Source organism: Schistocerca gregaria, chromosome X (genome assembly GCF_023897955.1).
Source record: "Schistocerca gregaria isolate iqSchGreg1 chromosome X, iqSchGreg1.2, whole genome shotgun sequence".
Classification (NCBI taxonomy): domain Eukaryota; kingdom Metazoa; phylum Arthropoda; class Insecta; order Orthoptera; family Acrididae; genus Schistocerca; species Schistocerca gregaria.
This window is the reverse complement of record NC_064931.1, coordinates 30,917,401-30,937,566: the sequence shown is the minus strand read 5'-3', so window position 1 is coordinate 30,937,566 and position 20,166 is coordinate 30,917,401. Positions and strand designations below refer to the sequence as shown.

General features: G+C 38.5%; 1 protein-coding gene across 2 annotated transcripts in view; it reads right to left on the bottom strand.

Annotated features, from left to right (window-relative positions):
• LOC126298492 (uncharacterized) overlaps positions 1 to 20,166 on the bottom strand; it is a 1,054,904-nt gene that overhangs the window by 10,864 nt on the left and 1,023,874 nt on the right. For both annotated transcript variants that reach the window (XM_049989828.1, XM_049989829.1), the window contains 3 exons: positions 19,967 to 20,126; positions 7,571 to 7,695; positions 1,342 to 1,488 (listed from right to left, as the gene is read on the bottom strand). In XM_049989828.1, coding sequence (XP_049845785.1) covers positions 1,342 to 1,488; positions 7,571 to 7,695; positions 19,967 to 20,126 — 432 coding nt within the window. The remainder of the gene's footprint in view (positions 1 to 1,341; positions 1,489 to 7,570; positions 7,696 to 19,966; positions 20,127 to 20,166) is intronic.

Below are 20,166 nucleotides of genomic sequence, written 5' to 3'. Positions count from 1 at the left end.
TTTTAATAACTGAAATACTGCTATAACTGTTGCTGAATATGGAAATTTTGTAATTTCAAGTCATCTTTAAACTCACCAAAGTAGCGATCTGTGAATTTTCTGTGTTAATGATGTCAAAATGAATATTTCAGTCTCTTGCACAATAATATTATCTTGGACATATTTCATTTGTGTGACAAAATCAGGGAATACTTTTTAGCCTTGCATAAGGGTGACATTGGTATTACTGTAATTATATTTCTGTTATCTTTGTACTTGTTATGCAATATAATACAGTATCACTATTGACTAGAGATGCAGAACAGATTTGCTTATGACAGTTTTTAAAACAGTTAGATCGTTCACATGTTTTGTTCAAATTGATAAACTGGAATGTAGTGTCATCATCAAATTCCTTGCTTTGGGTGGTTTATTTGGCAAAAAGAAATTCATCTCCCACCTTAGGAAGCATATTATGAATGTGCACCTTCATTTACAACAACTGAAAAAATAGGGGTGGTTGAATTAAAACATGTCCAGTCTTTTCTTGTAGATGATTCATTTGAAGAATATCCCAGGCTTAGAACCAGAGGTAAAAACATGGAGAAAGTGAACCAGAGTGTGAAGATGACTTCTTGTCAGTTGCATTGTGGTATCTATGCATGTTTTTTCAATAATTTAAGTAAATATTAAGTTATTACCATAGCTGTGTCTCAACTCTTTGCACAATATTAAATGTTACAAGCTGTCTAACTTAACAGCATACATAAATGTACCTAACAAAGAGTTTCCATTTGTCTTCTACATTCAGTGGATAGTAATTCAGATCTTATTCTTATGCTTATTTCTTTACATTTTTAAAATTATCTATTGTGCTGAGTGGCACACTAAAGGCATAAAGGCAGGTCTGGTTGCGATTATGTGAGTAAGGTTTTAATTTAATTTTGAATTTGTGTTTTATGAAGCAAGGTGAATTATCAAAACAAATTCAGATTTGCATTGTTATATGCTGTCATGCTTTACAGGACAGACTGGATTAGAATTATTTAATTATGGCGTATTATAATGAATTACTGAACAGATAAATATTATTATCTGATTTCCTGAAAGTTATAGTTAAGAATTAGTTATCTTCCATTCACCTCAGAAGAAAATTCAGTCAAGTCTTATACCCACTTATCACACTTTGATTATAAAATAAGTTGAAATATGTTTCTGAAAATTATATGTTTTGTTGGACTTTTGTATACTAATAAATAGTAAGAGAATGTTCTCTAAATTTATAAACTTTATTGTGAAAATCTTCTTGTTGCTAAATATTACCAAATGTGGCACTGTGGAAGGAAGTGTAAGAATGTTTACCTTCAATGGCTTCCATAGCACCAACAACATCAGTTTTTTCTATAGTAGGCCTCCAGTCAGGATAAACTCTTTTATAGTTAGTAGTTTTTCCAAGAGTTGCTTTTTCTTCTGGTAAGGTATCAAGAGTACTTCCACGCCCTTCACTCTCTAAGGAAAGAACAGCATTGCTTTTATTCTTCAAGATCAGGAATACATAATTTTCTTGTAATTGTATTGTGTAATGTAAAATACATGTCATAGCAGGTCTCTGAGAGAGAGAGAGAGAGAGAGAGAGAGAGAGAGAGAGAGAGAGAGAGAGAGAATAGCAAATAAACTGCTCAAAAAAGTTCTTGCCCAACTAGGTATCTGTGAACAAATATGGGCTTAGATTCAAAGGGAGCAAGGAACAAAAGAATAAGTCTCATATACTGGAGGTTCAAAAATTCCCGTTACAAACTTGTGGGACTTGCAGAGGCGAGAAAGTACATAATACTTTGAACAGGAACCTAGGAACCTATGTCTGGAAATGTACTGTTTCCATTCTATGACTGTTTCAGTTCAGATGTTTAATTCATCCACTTCTGCTTGAGAAACTGAATTAGGTATGAAGCAGTACAGTTATCAGATAACAGTTCAAAAGGAAACATAATGAAACATCCATTTATCACTTAAGCACATTTTTTTGTATTAAGATATAAACATTATGTTTTTATATTTGTCTGAAACAAAAAAGAACCTAGCATACTGTATACACACACAACAGTGCTGATGCATTACAACACCGGCTCAATGTTGCGACCACTAACATTGTTACAGACATTATACCTATGAAGCATGCCATGCCACCTGATGTCTCTTCAATTTCTAGTGCAGTGGCCAGAACTTGTGCCAGCAGACCTCCCTTTGTCTCTACAGGAGTCTCGTACATTAAACTTCGCATATGACCCCACAAGGAGTCCATACGAGTTAAATGCAAAGGTCATGCAGTTCGACCACTTAGGCCTATCCATCTTCCAACATATCATCTGTTGAGATTTCTCCGAATCGCACATGAGAAGTGAGATGGTGCGCCATCATGCTGAAACCACATTTCCTGAGGGTCATTAAGTGACACAGCTTCCAAGAATGGGTGCAATACACTCTGTAGGAAGATCAAGTATGCAGCAGTGGTTAGCACACTGGACTCGCATTCGGGAGGACGATGGTTCAATCCCGTCTCCGGCCATCCTGATTTAGGTTTTTCATGATTTCCCTAAATTGTTTCAGGCAAATGCTGGGATGGTTCCTTTGAAAGGGCACGGCCGATTTCCTTCCCAATCCTTCCTTAACCCGAGCTCGAGCTCCGTCTCTAATGACCTCGTTGTTGACAGGACGTTAAACACTAACCACCACCACCACCAAGTATCCAGGAGCAGTCAGTTTGAGTGGAAGGGGGTAAAGCCCAATCACATGACCATCCAGAATGACTGCCCACTCGTTAATATCAAGCCGGTGCTGATATCTCTGAAGATGCATGGCATGGAGGCTTTTGTCTGCTGAGACATGGCTGTTTTGTGAATTTAGAGCACTGTCCCTAGTGAACTTAACATTCATCTGTGAACAGAAACTGAGTGAAAACAGTGGTGTATTGATGCAGCAGTGCAGGAACAATGTGCAGTAGGCAATGAATTGTGGAAAATAAGCCGGACACGTAGTGTGTACCCTTTGTAAGTGGTACAGATGTAATTGTTGCTCATGCAAAACATCTCAGATGATACTGTGACTAACAACCATTGAACAAAGTATTGTTCAAATATTCATTGATGACTTATTTTCAACACTGTGCAGTACATTGTCTTCAAATTTAAGCAGGCAGCATTGCTCTGTTTCTCAGAGCTGATGCATAACTTGGACAAAAAGGTTGTGCAATGGTGTGCTACATTGCAAAAAAGATTTGTGATACAGTCAACGAGAAGCTCTTGTGCTATCTTCAGTTTTGCCATACACAAGGAGCATGTGTGTGTATTCCAAAAACCTTGTTTATTGAATTGAAGGCATTGAATAGGTCTCATGACAAGGCAGGCATTAAATGACATCAGGTGGCCATGTGACATAGCACGCATCATCCTGTCTGCCCTATTGCATATCAGGACAAGTAACTCTGTGACTTTTCTCTTTCCATCAGCAGATGTGGACGTGTTACACATCTGAACTGAAACCATCATAGAATGGGAACAGTATGTTTCTGGGCATGGGTTCCCATTCAGAATATTATGTACTCACTCCCCTCTACAAGTCCTAGAAGTTTTAATGAGAACTTCTAAACAAAAAACACATCATACTGTGAAATAAAAACAAAAAATTGCAAAAGTAAAGGCAGTCTGAAAGTACACATCTGTGAAATCAATACACTGCTGCTTCACCCTTTGTGGTGTAACATGCTTGGAATGCTTTCCTCAAATTGGAGGAATTATTGCTGCTTAACTCTACTCCTCTCATTCACGGAAGGCCTCTTCCAATCATCTACCATCTTGAAAGATGAATCTATCATGGAAATGTTGATTACAGGCTGGGTATTATGTTGGAGAATCTTGTTCAGCTACTACACAGCCCACAAATCACCCTTGATGATGAAATGCACCTGACATCTGTACAAGTTACTGGCCCAAAACATGACTAACATACTTTCCTACTGAACCCATAGAACTGAATGCTTGAGATATGTATTTGTACCTGACCACCTCCATATTCTTCTGCTATGATCAACAGATGTGAGAGAAATCCTGCATTTGTTGGTGAAGAGAACCTTACATCATTGATCTAGATTTCACTTCAAATGTCCCCTTGCATATCTTCTTTGTATATCATTGTGCTGGGAGATTTGTATTACTTTTTGTAATGAAGGTCTGTAGGCCAAATTAATCATTTGTAGAGCATACTGAATGAGTTGACGCAGCCCTCCCTGTTACATTATAATTCTGCTACATTCTTCCTGGGGTGTCTATGAACCCCAATTTGTATGTGGTGGTCATCAGATAGTATTGTCAACTGCCGGTGACTACTGTGAGACAGATCTTCAATGTTTTGTTGTTAGCAACAGTGGCTGAATGTTTGAAAGAGGTCACTGTAGTGTATATCAATTCAGCAGGTGACTTCTTGTGCTGCCAACCTTTCTTGCCATAAAGTGACAATGCACTCATGGTCTAAGTTTGAAATGACACTTTAAGCCATGTTGGTAGACTGAACTGGGTAGAGAACTTGTATTCTCCCTCTCATGACAGAAACTGACAACGCAAGTTTATATGTACCTCCATTACACACGTGCCTGTACATGGGAATTTCCTGTGGTGAAAAGTGTATTGATAAAGAGGTTTTTAATGTTAAAAAAAAATCAAACTATATATGTCGTGAAGTGATGCAGATAATTTTCAAACAGTTTATGTTTTCTTGTGTGTGTGTGTGTGTGTGTGTGTGTGTGTGTGTGTGTGTGTGTGTGTGTGTGTGTGTGTGTGTGTGTGTGGACGCGCGCGCGCTTGCGTGCATGTGTGCGTGTTTGTCAGAGAGAGAGAGAGAGAGAGAGAGAGAGAGAGAGAGAGAGAGAGAGAGAGAGAGAGAGAGAGAGAGAGAAGCATTGTTGTGTTCAAACAAACCTTCAGTTTCATGACTGCTTTAACTTTTAGTTGTTAAACTGTATACAATGATCTGTTGCATGTACAGAATTACTCAAGAGAAGACATAGACACAAACATCAGATAAGCAGTTTTAAAGAAAACATAATACAATCATGTAAATGTAGCAGGTGTTTACAAAACATAAGAGTACAAGTAGGTAGCCCAAAATTTTTTGGTTTTGCAGGGGGTAAACAGAAATATGGAAACATCATGAGAAATGCATGCTTGAATGTAAACACAGATGCCTGCACCCATGCATTGCTCTCTATATGTTACAAGGGTCAGCTGTGGTCAGAACAATGTTCTGTGTAGTTGTGAGTCCGTTATGTCAAAGCTCAGTGCATTTGAATCTGAGCACATTGTTGGTGCTCATATGGTGGGTGCTTCTGTAACAAAAACAGCAAAAGTGTTTGATGCTTCAACTATGAAACATACAGGGAAAGCAGAAAAATGTCATCTGCTAAGTCACAACTCAGATGACAGTGTGTATTTAGTGATCATGATGGATGGTCATTCATGAGGATTGTGATGAAAAATAAGAGGACAACAGCTCCAAAAGTCACTGCAGAAGTGAATGTCACTATCGCAAACCCTGTCAGCAACAAAACAACATGAAGGAAGATCCAGAAGTTGAGAACTGCAGGAGGAGCTGGAGTTTCAAAACTACTCATCACTGATGCAAATGCCCATGAAAGGTAAACATAGTGCCAAAGCCATAAAACCTGGGAAATTGGGCAAAGGAAGAATGTCATTTGGTCTTGTTTCACACTGGCAGCTTCTGGTATAGTTTACATCCCAAGAGTGAAAGACGGTGGGGGTTCGGTGAAGATTTGGGCAGCCGTATCAGAGTATTTCATGAGCCCCCATAGTTACTCTGCACTATCACTTACTGCCAAGGATTATGTGACTATTTTGGCTCAACAGATCCATCCTATGGCACAATGTTTGTTCCCTGGTGGTGATGCTGTGTTCCAAGCTGACAGGGCCCTTGATCACGCACCTCACATTATCCAGGACTGGTTTTGTTAGCACAAGGATGAATTTTTGCATCTCCTCTGGTCACCACAATCACCATATCTCAATATTATTGAGCATTTATGGTCAGATTTGGAGAGAGGGGTACACAATCACCATCCACCTTTGTCATCGTTAGTTGGACTTGCCACCATTTTGTAGGAAGAATGATATAAGATTCCCTTGAAAACCATATAGAATCTGTACTTATCTATTCTGAGATGACTGGAAGCTGTTTTGAAAGACAAGTTTCCTGCACTATATTAAGCATGGTAATATATTGTGTTTTTGGTGTTTCCATATTTTTGTCCACCCCCGTAAGTTCAACTGTTTTTGATGTGTGTGTGAAAGCTGATTTAGATCACCGAAATGACAAAAACTGAACTACTATGCATACCTCCATTCATTATACCGGAAATGATATTGTACAATAATTCTGCCCTTACATAAAGTATTTGTTGTACAAAAATAGCTAATAGAAATAATGTATGATTTACACTTTCAGAACTAGTATAGATAAATATTTGAGCAACTAGGGTACTAAAAATTGCTTCCTATTGTGCATTTTATGAAGTTTTTTGCTAAAAAAAAATGGCTCTAAGCAGTATGGGACTTAACATCTGAGGTCATCAGTCCCCTAGACTTAGAACTACTTAAACCTAACTAACCTAAGGACATCACACACATCCATGCCTGAGGCAGGATTCGAACCTGCGACCGTAGCAGCAGCATGGTTCTGGACTGAAGCACCTAGAACCACTCAGCCACAGTGGCTGGGTTTTGCTATCAACAGGCCACATTTTGAAAATAGTAACATTTACAAACAGGAATTATGACAGTCTTTGCTACAACTTAAACTTGCAGTGGCAACAAAGGAAGGAAGTTATAGATACGTCAAAATACAGGACCACCTCCACATTGAATTAATGAATGTAAACAGATTCGTTAAGAATGAAAAGAAGTAGATTTTGTTTGAGAACTCTGAATGTAACAAAACTGGAAGTGAGTTAATGGCCAGTGTGTAGCCATGTATTTCTTGAGGGAATGCATTATTTTTGCAAATCCGTTTAAGTGTTCTAGTTACAGCTTTGTTGGTACTTCTTGTGCATGTTGTATGCCAAATTTGATGCACTGAACTTGCATTTAGGAGGAATGGCATTCTACCCTTCCCTCCCATCCTGACTGAAGTCTTCCATGGTTTTCCCAAGTTGCTAGAGTGAATGTGGGTATGGTTGCATTAATGCCATGACCAACTTTCTGACCTATCCTTGGTCTACTGTTATCCTACTTTGTACATGTATTATCCAAGTAATATTTTTTCTGTGATATGTCTGACATGCCCTATACTGTTGTACTGAATGATCTAAGGAAGAATAAATAAATACAAAAAAATGATCTCCATCACAGAAAGAAGTCATGAATGTAACCCATGGAAAATGGAGATAATGAATCAAAAATGTTATAAATAACAGGGTCACTTTAATGTTCAGCTCTTCTGTTAAGGAAATTAATTACAGTCAAATTGCAATGATCTGTTATTACTTGTACACCTGAAATGAGTAAGTAGTATAGTTAGTGCATAGTACCTGAATCTGCTTCGAGTGATCGTCTGTTACTCTGAATCCTACGTGATCTTCTGCGCAGATCTTCACTCTGCTTCACATCTTTTTCTGTATCTTGCAGCCAGGCTTCAACATTCTGGCGCCAGGATCTTTAACAATGAATAAAGGCATGAGTATTTTGTAACTGTGCAGAAAATATTTTTTAATGGCAGAAATATCAGTATGCTGTATCTTCCTGGTTGTTATCTGATGTTTCTGTTTCTAGTAGCACTGAATGAAATACCAGCTTTGAGAAGACTACTGACCAAAGCTTCATAGCAATAATAGGGCAAATGAAGAAAGGTAAAAACAACTACCTACCTCTGAATATGAGAGATTTGTGTCCTATAACTTTTTTGAAGTAATTCTACTTTGTTATAATACGTATAAATATTACAAAGAAAATAATTAGAATTATGTATGCAGTATAAATGTATGAATCATGCAGTATTGGTGAAGACAATTATGAATTTTAACAAAATGTTTTGAGTAAAATTTGTCATGAACAGTCTATTTCAATTTGAAAATGACAGTGACATTCACAAATACATATAGTAGGATAAATTATTTTTACTATCTGTCACTAATTACCTAAGGAAGTGAAATATATAACAGACAGCAGAAAAATAATTAAAGCCACTTTGAAGTTATTTGTACTAATTAACTTCTGCAGTATCACTGACAGTTTCTTGAATAGAAGTAAATAACTAGCCACTCTCTATAAATGGCCAGTGTAGACTTTTATGAATACTGGTAGGCTATGTGTCCAATTGAGAATATGGCCATCTCTGTGAGTGTGCTCAAAAGAAAAATGCAAGTTAATAAGCTGGCCTATCTTGTTCCATTTCTCATTTATGTGCATAAATACTACCCAGGAAACCAACCATATGATTATTGCTACTCATTCTGTTGTTTTTATTTCATTCAGAATTTTCAGTATCATCATAACAACAAACTCAGATAAAGTTAATGGATCCATGAAATTATTTATATACACTCAAGATGTTGAAATTATAAACAGTGTGTTTATATTATTACTGACATTATTTAGTATAGCTATTACTGTGCTCAAATAAACTTATATGCTCCAACTAATTAGACAGTTGTAATCTAATTTCCAGAATAGATGTATGATGCCTTCAAATTATGCTGACAGTTGGTCACTTATTTATCAGTTATATGACTAACTGGGTGTGGATATGCATGAGGAGAAAAAAAGTATTTTTGTTTAGCTCCCATCATGACCCTGCTATATTCAAGTGTGTGCCAGCACACACGTGAACCACATCCCAAATCCATCCATCCCTCGCTCCACTCACACACCTACACAGTTACATTGCCCTAGTGGACTTCATTGTGCCTTGTGTCAGCACTGCACCTCTACAGGGGTGAGGGGTTGTGTTGGGTGGAGTGGACAAAGGATAAAGCAGATGATCAGTGGAAGAGAAGTTCGAGTAGGGTCTGTGGGGAGAGGCAGTTGCCAGGTGCACAGGATAGGAATGTGACACTGGGGAGCTTGTTTTTTTCTGCAGCCAAAGGAAGTTGTACACAGCACCTGAAGAAACAGAGAAGTGGATTGATAGGGTGAGATTTACTGCTTCAGTCTCTTATTCATCTCAGTTGGTGTCACATTCCTATATCTCAACATCTCTCATGCCCATGACCTTGCCACTATTGAATGCTACCTCTCCCAAGTTCCTTCTGTCTCCAAACTCACCACCTCACTCCATACACACCTAATTAACTACATCATCACACATAGCTACTTCTTCTTCGAGGGGAAGGACCACATGGCATCATCCTATGCCAATCTGTCTTTGGCCCATTTAGAGGAAACCTTCCTAGCCACCTAAAATCCCAAATCCCTTGACTGATTTAGGTTCATTGGTGGCATCTTCAGGATATGGACACAGGATCAAGATACACTCTCTGCACTCCTCCACAGCCTCAACATTTTTTCTCCCATTTGCTTCACCTGGTCCTCCTCAACCCTTCCTGGATTTTAATCTCCACAGCTCTGATGACTCCAGTCCAAACCAATGACCATATCAAGTCCATTAACCATTAACAATTCCATCATTTTGATAACTGCCATCCCTTTCACATCAAAAAGTCACTCCCACAAGGTGTGGCCATCCATGGATGGTGCATCTACAATGACAACATTAGCTCCCTGCCACTTTCCAAACCTATTCCATACGAGATTTCCCATTTGATATGCACACATGCCTCTAATCCCTCAATCAGTCACAGGAATCAGTTTCATGACCCAGTCTCATTCCACACTGGAAAAACTGAATCATATCTTTTGCCAAGGCTTCAACTATTTATCATTGTGACCAGAAAAGAAGAGCATCTTACCCACAATCCTTTCCACCCATCCCTCAGTGGCATTCTACTGCCCATCCAATCTAGACAACATCCTAGTACATTCTTACATCACACTTACTTCCAGTTCTTTGCCCTTGTGGAAGACACAGATGGTGTACATCCCAATACACTGTAACTTCATTGCATGAACACATATTTGCAATAATGCCATGATTTTCAGCTTACACTAATCATTCTATAATGCAACTGGGAATAATAATTGACATACAGAATAACATATGTTAATGGAATTTCATAAGATGAGGAAACAATATCGCTATCATGTAAACAAACACAACTTTTATAGTATTCAGTACACACTGGAGCACTTTATTTGTATAAAGTGAGGAAGGTTAGGGATTGTGGTCAATATATTGTAGTAATTGGAATGGTAACCTGTTTGTGATGAAATCTTACATATTTGTGTAATAACTGTTAAATGGAATTATTATATGAAATTTATCAAAGAAACCCTTTTTGCTTTACAAAATAATTTACTTACAATCTCTTATTTATTCTTGCCGAATATGCTGTCACATTTAAATTAACTTAAACAATGTTGTTCTCATTGTAAATTATGAAAAATTGTGTTTGTAACTACATAAAAGTAATTACACATTGGAATTAATGTATATAAGGGTCATTGTTAGGCCAAAGTAGTAAATGCAAGTCATTTGGAGTTCAAGGGAGTACCAGTCAGTGCTGTTGTGAGTTGTAAGTCAGCAATTATTGGAAGAGAAAGCTGTTAATAGAAGTAGACCTTATGTAACACGGATCTCAACATGTATTGCAAAAGTGTAAAACCTGTTCCACATAATTTGTACAATTAACAAATATAAAACCAAGGAGTTTCAACGCAAAACAGACTGAAGAAGTGACACAAATCAAAATCATCTGCTATATTGACCTATTCTAGCCAAGTTTATGAACTCCTGCTTCAAAACACTTAAGACATTGCAAAAGTCTCACTTAATTACTTGAGAGAAATGCAATTTTGGACCAAAAATTTGTTGTGACACTTTGTGTAAATACATTGCAGGAAAAAAGTTAGTACACCTGGAAAAATGACATTGATTTTGATCCGAAGATAGCATATGCCACCCGAGAGATAGTAAGAGTACTGATAATGTAGGTAACAATGCTACAGGGATGCACTCGTACTTCCTACAGCCAGCTGAGCGAGTTTGTAAGGGGTCAAATTGTGGCCTGCCAAGTGGCAAGATGGTCCTTCCAGAGAATTGCCACACAAGTTGGACACGTGTCAATTGTGCAATGGTGCTGGTATCAGTGGTCACATGGACATTATTACATTTGTAGATGAGATTCTGGACATCCACACGGCACACATGCCTGACAGGATAGTCGTATTGTAAGGGAAGCAGTGGCAGAGCATACAGCTACTACAGCACAGGTAAGAGGGCATGCAGACCTAGATGTGTCAATGCAAACTGATGTGAACCAGTTATTAGCAGTCGAACTATGGGCACACACATCTCTAGCCCATCTTCCACTCATGCCACAGCATCGACATTTGTGGTACAGCTGGTGCTGTTATAAGATCACTTGGAAGATGGACTGGTGCACTGTGGTCTACAGAAAGCAGATTCTGCCTGCATGCAAGTAATGGTCCTTTGCTCATACAGTGTAGACCTGTCTCATAGAGTGCATTCATCCAAGACACACTGACCTCACCCCAGGCCTTATGGTGTGAGTGCAATAAGCTACAGCTCTTGTTCACTTTTGATATTTCTGGAGGGGACTCTAACTAGTGGAGAATGTTGTTAGACCTGTTCTCTTGTCATTCTTGCAACAGGAAGGTGATGTGTTGTTCCAACAGGATTATGCTTGCTGACACACTGCCTGTGAAACTTATTGTGCTCTGCAAGATGTGCAGCAACTTCTCTGGCCAAAACACTCACTGGACTTGTCTCAAATAGGGCACATATTGGATCTGATAGGCGAGAAGGGACTTGTGTGACTTGTCAACCAACAACTCTTACAGAACTACATGAACACGTTGAGCAGGTGTGGAATGACATATCCCAGGACAGTGTTCACCACCTGTATGATCGACTGGATGCCAGAGCCTGTGCCTGTCTTGCTGCCCATGGAGGTACACCACATAGTTGTATGGGTGTTTCACCTTGGGTTAATACCTGGTACCTCTGAACAGCATGTGCTATTGATCTGTAAATGCAATCATTTCATGTACTCCATATGCACTGTTGCAACAATAAATCTTGAGCGAACTGGAAACCTCTAAGAGGGTGTTCCATTTTTTTTCTTGCAATGTATATACAGAACAGGAGCATTACAACACCCATCCAGAACATCCCACTCCAGTCTCATAACAGGATTATCCTGAGGCAGTGCCACCTGTGAAAGCAATTACGTCATACACCATGGCTGCTGTAATTTCTTCATAGGATTTTATTTGGGCACCAGTCAGCTGCTGTGTGGGGTAGCCGCGTGGTCTATGGCATCTTGCCACGGTCCGTGCAGCTTCCCCCCATCAGAGGTTCGAGTCCTCCCTCAGGCACGGGTGTGTGTGTCGTCCATAAGTTAGTTTAAGTTAGACTAAGTAGTGTGTAAGCTTAGAGACTGATGACCTCAGCAGTTTTGTCCCAAATTTCCAAAAAAGCAGTCAGCTGCCTACCTGAACAAATGGCAATTGATGAAGTGTTTGAGATCAGAGTTAACCACCCAGTGGCAGGACATACTGCTGAGCACAATGTGTGTGATTTCATAGCTGCTTCACAAACTGTACCATCTCAATGGTACCCCACAACACCAGATTCTCTGAATTACGCAGATGAGAGTTGTCATTGCAACATATCCTCCAATCTCGTAATCCTCCTGTCTTCAATCTCGACTACTACCTGCCCCATACCCTCTTCCACACCTGTTCCATGACCATAACTTCATTCTTCCTGTGCCCTCTTCCTCTATTCTGTCTCTTCCTCCCAATCCACTCCTCCAGCTCATATGCGCTGCACACAATTCTCCTTGCCTGTAACTCAAACGAGCTCACTATTGCCACATTTGTAACCCACCCACTTGCTGCCTCTCCCTCCCAGCCATTAGCAAGCTTCCCCCAATTTTCCCTCCCACTCCTCACCTTCTTCTCCTATTGCACATTCCACCGTACAACCCATCGCTTCAGTCGAGCTGCAGTGCTGGCACAATGTAGTAATTTGGAAGAATGTAACTGTGTAGATGGCAAAGTTCTCAGCCTGGTGTATATACTTACTGACACACCAAACGAATCTGTAACCGTGTAGTCAAATCAATTGTGCCCCAGAATAGAACTCTAAAGAAGTAATAAAAACAGGACAATTGCAAATAATAGATGCCTGAAGTTTTAAATAACATCATTACAGAACTTTAAAACTACTGCAGTATCACAGTATCTAGAAGTGACTGATTATCTCACCACATAAATTCAATAAAGATGTGTTCAGCAATTCTGTAAGTCACTGGAACAATGTATTAAAAGTGCTGGTAACTATTTTCTTTTCTGATTTGTTTTTAGTGACTGATTTCAACTATTATTTCACAATAAAGGAAAAAGTAATGTAAAGAGAGAAGTCATCTCAGTATTTTTTTATTGTTGTTTATATATGAGCACATTATGTCAAAATTAATTGTTATTGATGCAGCAAAAAATAAATGCAACATCATGATATTAAAGCTCAAGTTTTTTGTGGGCAGTGGAACAGTTTCATCCCTTAAGGAATAACACTGTGTGCCTCTGTATTATTAACATTGGTGTCAAACTAGTGTTTCAAAGGTTTCTTTTTTTTCTGGCAGTGTATATACATGCGCTATCTTGATACTACCCCACAACACCAGATTCTCTGAATTACATACAGAGTGTTTCAAAAATGACCGGTATATTTGAAACGGCAATAAAAACTAGAAATACACCGTTTGTTGCAATATGCTTGGGACAACAGTACATTTTCAGGTGGACAAACTTTCGAAATTACAGTAGTTACGATTTTCAACAACAGATGGCGCTGCAAGTGATGTGTGTCTTTCTGCTGTAAGCGTGTGCTGTTCACAACGTGCAAATGTGCTGTGGACAACATGGTTTATTCCTTAGAACAGAGGATTTTTCTGGTGTTGGAATTCCACCGCCTAGAACACAGTGTTGTTGCAACAAGACGAAGTTTTCAATGGAGGTTTAATGTAACCAAAGGACCGAAAAGCGATACAATAAAGGATCTGTTTCAAAAATTTCAACGGACTGGGAATGTGACGGATGAACGTGCTGGAAAGGTAGGGTGACCACGTACGGCAACCACAGAGGGCAACACGCAGCTAGTGCAGCAGGTGATCCAACAGCGGCCTCGGGTTTCCGTTCGCCGTGTTGCAGCTGCAGTCCAAATGACGCCAACGTCCACGTATCGTCTCATGCACCAGAGTTTACACCTCTATCCATACAAAATTCAAACGCGGCAACCCCTCAGCGCCACTACCGTTGCTGCACGAGAGACATTCGCTAACAATATAGTGCACAGGATATGCATGTGGGCAGCATTTGGTTTACTGACGAAGCTTATTTTTACCTGGATGGCTTCGTCAATAAACAGAACTGGCGCATATGGGGAACCGAAAAGCCCCATGTTGCAGTCCCATCGTCCCTTCATCCTCAAAAAGTACTGGTCTTGGCCGCCATTTCTTCCAAAGGAATCATTGGCCCATTTTTCAGATCCAAAACGATTACTGCATCACGCTATCTGGACATTCTTCGTGAATTTGTGGCGGTACAAACTGCCTTAGACGACACTGCGAACACCTCGTGGTTTATGCAAGATGGTGCCCGGCCACATCGCACGGCCGACGTCTTTAATTTCCTGAATGAATATTTCGATGATCGTGTGATTGCTTTGGGCTATCCGAAACATACAGGAGGCGGTGTGGATTGGCCTCCCTATTCGCCAGACATGAACCCCTGTGACTTCTTTCCGTAGGGACACTTGAAAGACCAGATGTACCACCAGAATCCAGAAACAATTGAACAGCTGAAGCAGTACATCTCATCTGCATGTGAAGCCATTCCGCCAGACACGTTGTCAAAGGTTTCAGGTAATTTCATTCAGAGACTACGCCATATTATTGCTACCCATGGTGGATATGTGGAAAATATCGTGCTAGAGTTTCCCAGACCGCAGCGCCATCTGTTGTTGACAATTGTAACTACTGTAATTTCGAAAGTTTGTCTGCCTGAAAATGTACTGTTGTCCCAAGCACATTGCAACAAACGGTGTATTTCTATCGCTGCTTGTTTAGTGTGTATTGCCGTTTCAAATATACCGGTCATTTTTGAAACACCCTGTAGATGAGAGTTGCTGTAGCAACACATCCTCCAATCTCGTAATCCTCCTGGCTTCAGTCTCCACTACTCCCTGCCCCTTACCCTCCTCCACACCCGTCTCATGACCTTAACTTCATTCTTCCTGTGCCCTCTTCCTCTATTCTGTCTCCCCCTCCCAATCCACTCCTCCATCTCTTTTGCACTGCACACAACTCTTCTTGTGTGTAACCCGAATGTACTCACTGTTGCTGCATTTGTAACCCACCCACTTGCTGCCTCTCCTTCCCAGCCATAAGCAAGCTTCCCTCAACCTTCCCACGCACAATGCCAGATTCCCTGAATTACATAGATGACAGTTGTAGTAGCAACCCATCCTCCAATCTCGTAATCCCCCTGGCCTCAATCCCCACTACTATCTGCCCCATACCCTCCTCCACACATGTTCCATAACATTAAATTTTGACCTTTTGAGCATAATTTTAGAAATTGTGGTGCAGCTCCAAGGTAGGTTAGATAGGACGCTGTGGTTAGGTTGAATACATTGTTTGATATTGGGCCAAAACAGCTAAAACTGGTAATGAGATAGATATCTTGAAGTTTGCCATCCTGAACTTAAATAATGGCTGTTATACATTACAAATAAATGAAAAGGTGTCTTTAGACAGATGTAAGGAACATAATAACATAGAATGGGGCAAGAATGTAGTAAATAAGGAGTACTCATAAATAATGATGAAGGGAGTTAGTCCCTAATATACTGAAATGAAATTAAATTCAAGTCAACAGAAGGTACCAGAATAAACATACCACAAATAAGAATGGTGACAGTCTTCAGTCTAAAATTTGAAAAAAGAAAAATGTAAAGTGAGTGGTAAAGAAGTCTGAGAGGAGCCAAAAAGGCATATACATACATTACTGCCCAAAGTGAAGACTGTGATAGTTCATCATTATAAGATAAAATATGTACATTTTATGCGTACTTTATTACAATACAACTCATAATTTCATTATTAACAGAGGTGGATTGCCTGCTGTGTGTGTCTGTGAATCTATACCGCCTAAATCTTTATATTATGTTCAACATCTTTGTGATATCTATTGACAAAATGGTTAGTGTTTATAACAAAAGTCTTGTGAGTTTCTTTTTTTGTACTTTTAGTTTAAAGAACTCTAAATGGAAATGTTACTGAAATGGGTTGTATTCTTTTAACATGGATCCCTAACTTTTCCTAATACCTGCTTTAAAAAGTCCATTCGACTTGCTGCCAAAATTGTTTCAGTAAAAAATCACCAGCTGTCTTCATTTTCATTATAGTCTGGGATCACACTGAATCCTTATAAAAAAGGGTAATGAGTTTCATAGCACTTTCTGCATTTGTAATATTTGTTGAAATTCCTTAGGTCAGTGCTCCAAAAAACGAGGAGAGACAGTCAGGAATGAGTATGCAAGGAGAGACCCACAGGTAGCCTTGGCCATGGAGGAAAGAATGAGTGCTGCAATACTGAAGTGGTTAGGTCATGTAAAGCAAGTGCACCTGACTTAAACTCCACATCAATATTTGCAGACATAAGTACCAGGAAAACGACTGACTGGGTGGCCTAGGAAGAGGGGGGCAGATGAGGTTAACAAAGATCCCAAGAGGAGGGGAGTAATATGGGATGCAGTGGAGAGAGATAATATGTACCAGGACAGAAATCAATGGAGGCATACTGTTCACAAAGTTCATACCCAACTAGCTGGAAGGAAGTCAAGATGAAGATGAAGATGATGATTGTGATTGGTAAACAATTATGTGGAAATATTTTGCAATGAAGCATATCAGTTGTGTCATATTTAGCTGGTGGGAGTTGGCAACAAACTCAACTTAGAAATGCTCAAAAGCTACAGGCTTAATACTGTCTTAAAGTTGTATGAATTTTAGTCTTGCTACAATTATTACTGCTTTAAGATGTAGGTTGCTAGGTGCCTCTCTTCTGTGCTGCTATTCAACTCGTCATTTTTTGACTTTAATGTAAAATTCAACTGATAATTTGCTCTTGGACCCCGCAAATTACAGTGAAGTAATATGTCGGGCTGTAATAAATGGTCTGTGTGATCATGGTAGTCAAAAGACAACCTTAAAATTTGCCAGAAAAAAACAAAACATACTGAATATACTAGCTTGATTAAATACTGCTTACACCACAAGCAATGGGAGCATGTCTACCAAGCACACACAATCTGAAGTCCAATTCATTCCTGAATGTATTTCTCAATCATTCTGAAGCCTGCTTCCCCAAAAGTCAGATTGAAATCAAACCAACTGGTAGTGAAAGGAAAGGGTTGTTAACAACTGACATTAAAATATGGTGTGCCAAAGAAACTACTAAAAATCATAAAATTACTTAGAAGTTTCCAATCCTCTGGATACAATGGTGTATCAAGTAGGACTTTGAAATTATGTGCAGACTTAATCAGTCACATATTGTGCTACTTGTGTAACCAGTCAATGAAAACTGGGGTGTTTCCAGATAGACTAAACCATGCAATAGTAATGCCAATTCACAAAATGGAGCAAGGACTGTAATAGTCAACTATTAACCCATCTCTCTGCTGCCAGCACTTTCACAGGCATTTGAGAGAATAGTGTATGATAGTACTTATAGCCATACTATACAAAATAGCTTATTGCCACCTATACAGTTTGGCTTTCATAAGAGATTCTTGACATATTCAACATACCAGATATAATTCCACATGGTATCCAATGGGAATCTTTTGTGATCTTGCTAAGGCATTCACATGAAATGAAAAATATGAACTCTTCCTGATTTTGATTCATGAACCACTGATTTTGTTAATCTACATTAATGATATACCAACTACAATTAATGACAGAGAAAAAAATAGACATGTTGACTGATGATACAAGTATCCTTATCAAGGTTACAACTCCAGAATGTAGGATACAGCTCTGACAGTCACTAACCAAGTACACAAATGGCTCATAGCAAACAGCCTAATCCTAAATTTTCCAAAAAAAAAAAACTAATATATTACAGTTTCAGAGAGCAAATAAAAAACTTCAGGTTCCTGAAGTAGATATTAACAATCAAAAAATTCATGAAACCACATATACAAAATTCTTGAGCATCCAGATAGATAGTCAAATAAATTCTAACATGTGTGCCAAAAAAGGCCAAACACATCACTGTGTACAGAAAATTAGCAAGTCTAACAATAAAGTAAAAACTACATGGAACATCATAAAAATGAGACAAATGGAAACATTAAATCACAATCCACAGGGATACCACAGTTCTCTGGTGATGGTAGAGATGAGAATATTTAAAAAGTTGCAGTCTCAACTTTCAATATACTTTTTCTCACTATACCTGAAAAAACAGGGACTCATAATAAACGATTTCCCACAGAAGCCATAGAGCTACTTAATCACATGAAAATTACATGAAATGTAGCACTTCATTGCAAAAAAAACAGAACTCCTAAAGAAAGATAAGATGGAAAGAAGAAACTGATCAGTTGGTCAAGAAGCTTAGATCAGTATGCTTCACACATAGAGTCATTTCTCACTTTGTTGACAGAGATATTATGTTTTATACATCGTGTACTCTCCTATGGTATAATGCTTTGAAAAAAATGCTGCAGGATTTCAAAAAGGCCTCAAACTCCAGAATTGAGCAGCGAGACCAATATATCGGGTATCTAACAGAACATCTTGCAGGGATCCCTTCAAGTCTCTCAGGATATTTACTATTACAGGTCAAATTACTATATACTCACTGATGATGTTAGTAGTCACTAACAGGGAATTGTTTTCAAAAAATCATGACATTCACAACTACAACACAAGACAACTGAAAAATTTCCATCAAGGGTATGCATCTCTCTTGGAAGTACAGAGGGAAGCTACTGAGTCAGGTATAAAAGTATATGATGAGCTTTCAATCAGTATAAAAAAAGGAAATTAATAATGTACAGGTATTCAAGAGGAAAGTAAAAAATTCCTCATAGAACAAACTTAGAGTTATAAGGCATCCTTTAGTGTAACAGTAGAGGAAACCACTTAGGTAAAAACACAGTCTTAAAAGAAAAACATAGTATTTATGTCATGAAGACAACATTTTGTATTACGATAAAATGTAAATTTGTGTACGTGGTTAGAATAAAAAATGTGCTCTCAGGAGAAATTTTGTATGTTAATATGAAAAAAAGTAAATTAATCTGATTATTTATTTAGCCATCTGTAGACATTTTAAAATGTACGGATATTATATATGTCATTAGGGTAAAAATGTGAACTTTCATTTATTTTACTATTTTAATCATTCACTAAAATTTATGCCAGTAAACTGCAGGTTTTAAGAAGTAATCAGTTGTTCTTAGGAAATAAGTAAAATAGTATATATGTGATATATGAAATGTTCATGTAATACCATATTATTTCACTTGACTTGTCCCATATTACTAATATTCTACTTCTCCAATATGTACTCAACAGGAAGAAATAAAAAATCTAATTAGAACAAATCAAATCAAACTGCAGATATTTTAACCTATCTGTTGACCAACAACTGTTGCAATAGTGCCCTCATGCATCATACTTTCAGTCATATGGTACTGCAACCTTTTGTTATTAACTGTCTTTCTATCATTAAAGAAACAAAACTGAAGAGTTTTTAATACATACTTAGGCTTTGTTTCTGCTTCTGTATTAGGCACAAGTGGTTTGCTCTCTACCAATGGTGAGGGAGAGCTGGGACGTTCTCGGTTTTCGCCAGAGAAGTCTGCACTTAGTAACTCCGGTCGTTTTCTTCCCCCTCCTCGTGCCCTTCGAGCCCATGATCGATCTGAAAAAATTGAAGGGTATTTTTATTGAAATAACAATGA